This window comes from Atta colombica, unplaced genomic scaffold (genome assembly GCF_001594045.1).
Source record: "Atta colombica isolate Treedump-2 unplaced genomic scaffold, Acol1.0 scaffold189, whole genome shotgun sequence".
Lineage (NCBI taxonomy): Eukaryota > Metazoa > Arthropoda > Insecta > Hymenoptera > Formicidae > Atta > Atta colombica.
This window is the reverse complement of record NW_017259281.1, coordinates 1,254,890-1,257,439: the sequence shown is the minus strand read 5'-3', so window position 1 is coordinate 1,257,439 and position 2,550 is coordinate 1,254,890. Positions and strand designations below refer to the sequence as shown.

The 2,550-nt window shown below is 25.4% G+C and overlaps 1 protein-coding gene across 1 annotated transcript in view; it reads right to left on the bottom strand.

The window, feature by feature from the left end:
* Window positions 1-287: 287 nt before the first annotated feature.
* The window catches only part of LOC108686663, a 17,858-nt gene continuing 15,595 nt past the window's right edge, over window positions 288-2,550 (bottom strand). Inside the window, 3 exon segments of the mRNA XM_018192088.1 lie at window positions 288-293; window positions 410-565; window positions 1,674-1,904. Coding sequence (XP_018047577.1) covers window positions 288-293; window positions 410-565; window positions 1,674-1,904 — 393 coding nt within the window.

Below are 2,550 nucleotides of genomic sequence, written 5' to 3'. Positions count from 1 at the left end.
GTTTATACTTGCGTAAAAGACTACAACTGTACTGAATACACTAATCTGTACTCAGCTGCTAAATACGTGTGTTTTATACTTTGCGCTTTATACTTTAATTATAATATAAGACAGTCAATTACGATTAAATTAGAAATTAAATTAGAAATATCCATAAAGAACTTCTTAATTTTTTTTAGTTTTAATAGTGAAAATTTGCCCACAAAATTTGTCTCTTTTTAATTACACTCTGTATGTATGTATGTATGTATGTAACAAAAATTAATAGATATCAATATTTTACTTATCTATATCTTAAAAAGAGCGAACACACTTTTAAATTTAATAGATAATTATAGGTAAAATAATTATTTGCATAAAATTTGTACTAATAGGCTATACGTATAAAGCAAATCTGAAATAAACTTACACTAGTAAATCGTTCCAAGGACAAATTCATTATCTTTCCAATAGTAATCGTTAATTGTACTTGCGATCTCATTATCAAGAACAATATAATTCGACTGTTTTTAGGACCTGATTCGTACCAGTGAGAAGCGTAGGCAGCATCTCCGATGCTTTTACTCTGTTAAATAATTAATTTTGTAATATTTATATACATAAGATTTGCCAAATTAATTGGCAAACATTTCGAAAAATCCGTAAGATTTACGTACTTTTAGAAAAATATGCAAAAAAGTGTTTCACACAAAACTGAAACGGCTTCATGTGTTTTCATCACATTGCTTTGCTAAGAAAATATGAAAGGCACTTCTACTTTAAAAAAAATGGAATTTTTGTACATAACATAGTTTCTTCTAATTATTCTATAAAACGTATTACGGTAGAAATATTAAATTCCAAGTTTATAAGATATTTTATAAGATATTTATAAGATATTATAAAGATATATAAATATGTATTAGAAATTGTAAAGATATTATAAAGATTTATAAGATATTTTATATTTTATTTTGATACACATTGATAAATTAAACATAAAAATTAAATAGTTTTATATTGAATATTTTGTAAACTATTAACTTAATAATCAAACACTTTTATGAATAGAATAATTAGAAAAATATCATGTAAAAAGCTATTTAATTCCACATAAAGAAGTAGAGATGATCTTTATAGCATTACATCTTTTTAGCATATACATCTAAAAAAAAAAACAATAAAAATACGTTCTTTCAAAACAATTTTTCTAAAATAATTTTTTCATATTTTTTACGTATTTTTCAAAATACTTGCTGGAATAATTATAATGCTCTGTATAATATACATAATTGTATACATGTGTATTTATGTGTGTGTGTGTGTGTGTGTGTGTGTGTGTGTGTGTGTATGTGTGTGTTTTTATAAAAACTGTAATATTATATTTAAGATTTCATGATTGATATATTCATGTGTCTAACCTTAGCGCTCAAGTATTCTCCAGCAAAACAAAATATGAATGCCTCCATATTCATAACAAGATAAAATAAGAGGGTCCTAGTTATACTTTTCAAAACATCGGGTTCACCGATTGACTGAAATATTAAGGAATATTCTAAGAGTAACGGAAATGTAACAAACTGCTGAATAATTAAAAGTATGAAATAATGCTCTTTTATTCTACAAATTCAATAGCGATTTCTATAGCGTATATTTCTTTTTATTGTGAAATTAAACAAGATTCTAATATTTACTGCGACAATAGTAAAACCTAAACAGCAGATAATCAAAGTATCCGATACAAAGAGCACCATCGCAATATACGAATATAAATCTTCGATATGCTCTGAAAACATGATGATATTCTGATGTTTCTTGATTATTTTTTTTATCATAAAATGACTTAAGTTGCTCTTCTCTTTCTTAGCAAAAATTGCCGTCAAACTCTGACGAAGAATATCGATTTGACCGCCTATATGCAATATCTAAAATGTACATTTTTCAGAACTAACATGCAAATGCAAGTTGCAAAAAAATATCGTAATTTCTAAATTTAATTGATGCAGAAAATACAAACTGTTTTAAAATTCAAAAAGCAGCATAAGTCAGAGTAGCCTATAAATTATTCTTTATAATATAGACAATAATTAAATATTTTAATAAGTTAAAATTAATTGATAGATTAAAACACAATAAAATTTTCAAAAAATTAATGTCTATAAAATACTCTTCTAAAAAGTTTTTATGAAATTCGAAATATTTCCCGAGTTATGTTATAGCGAAGGGACATATATATAGTGCTATAATAGAGGTACTTATCTGATTTAAGAAAGAAGTTGTGCGCAGATAATAGATAGATAGATAGAAATAGATAAATAGTTGTGCGCAGATAATAGATAGATAGATAGAGAAAAATAGATAGGTAGATAGATAGATAGATAGATAGATAGATATAGATTTTTATTAAATAATCAATACCAAAACTTTAAATGCGTTTTTTTCAAAACTACTTTTTTTCATCTGGCGGCTTCAATAACTTTAACAATTTTCGACCGATTGGCCTCAGCATTGAACAGTAGCTTCACAAAATGAATAGTTTCAGTTAAGCGTAGGGATTTTATTTATTAATTT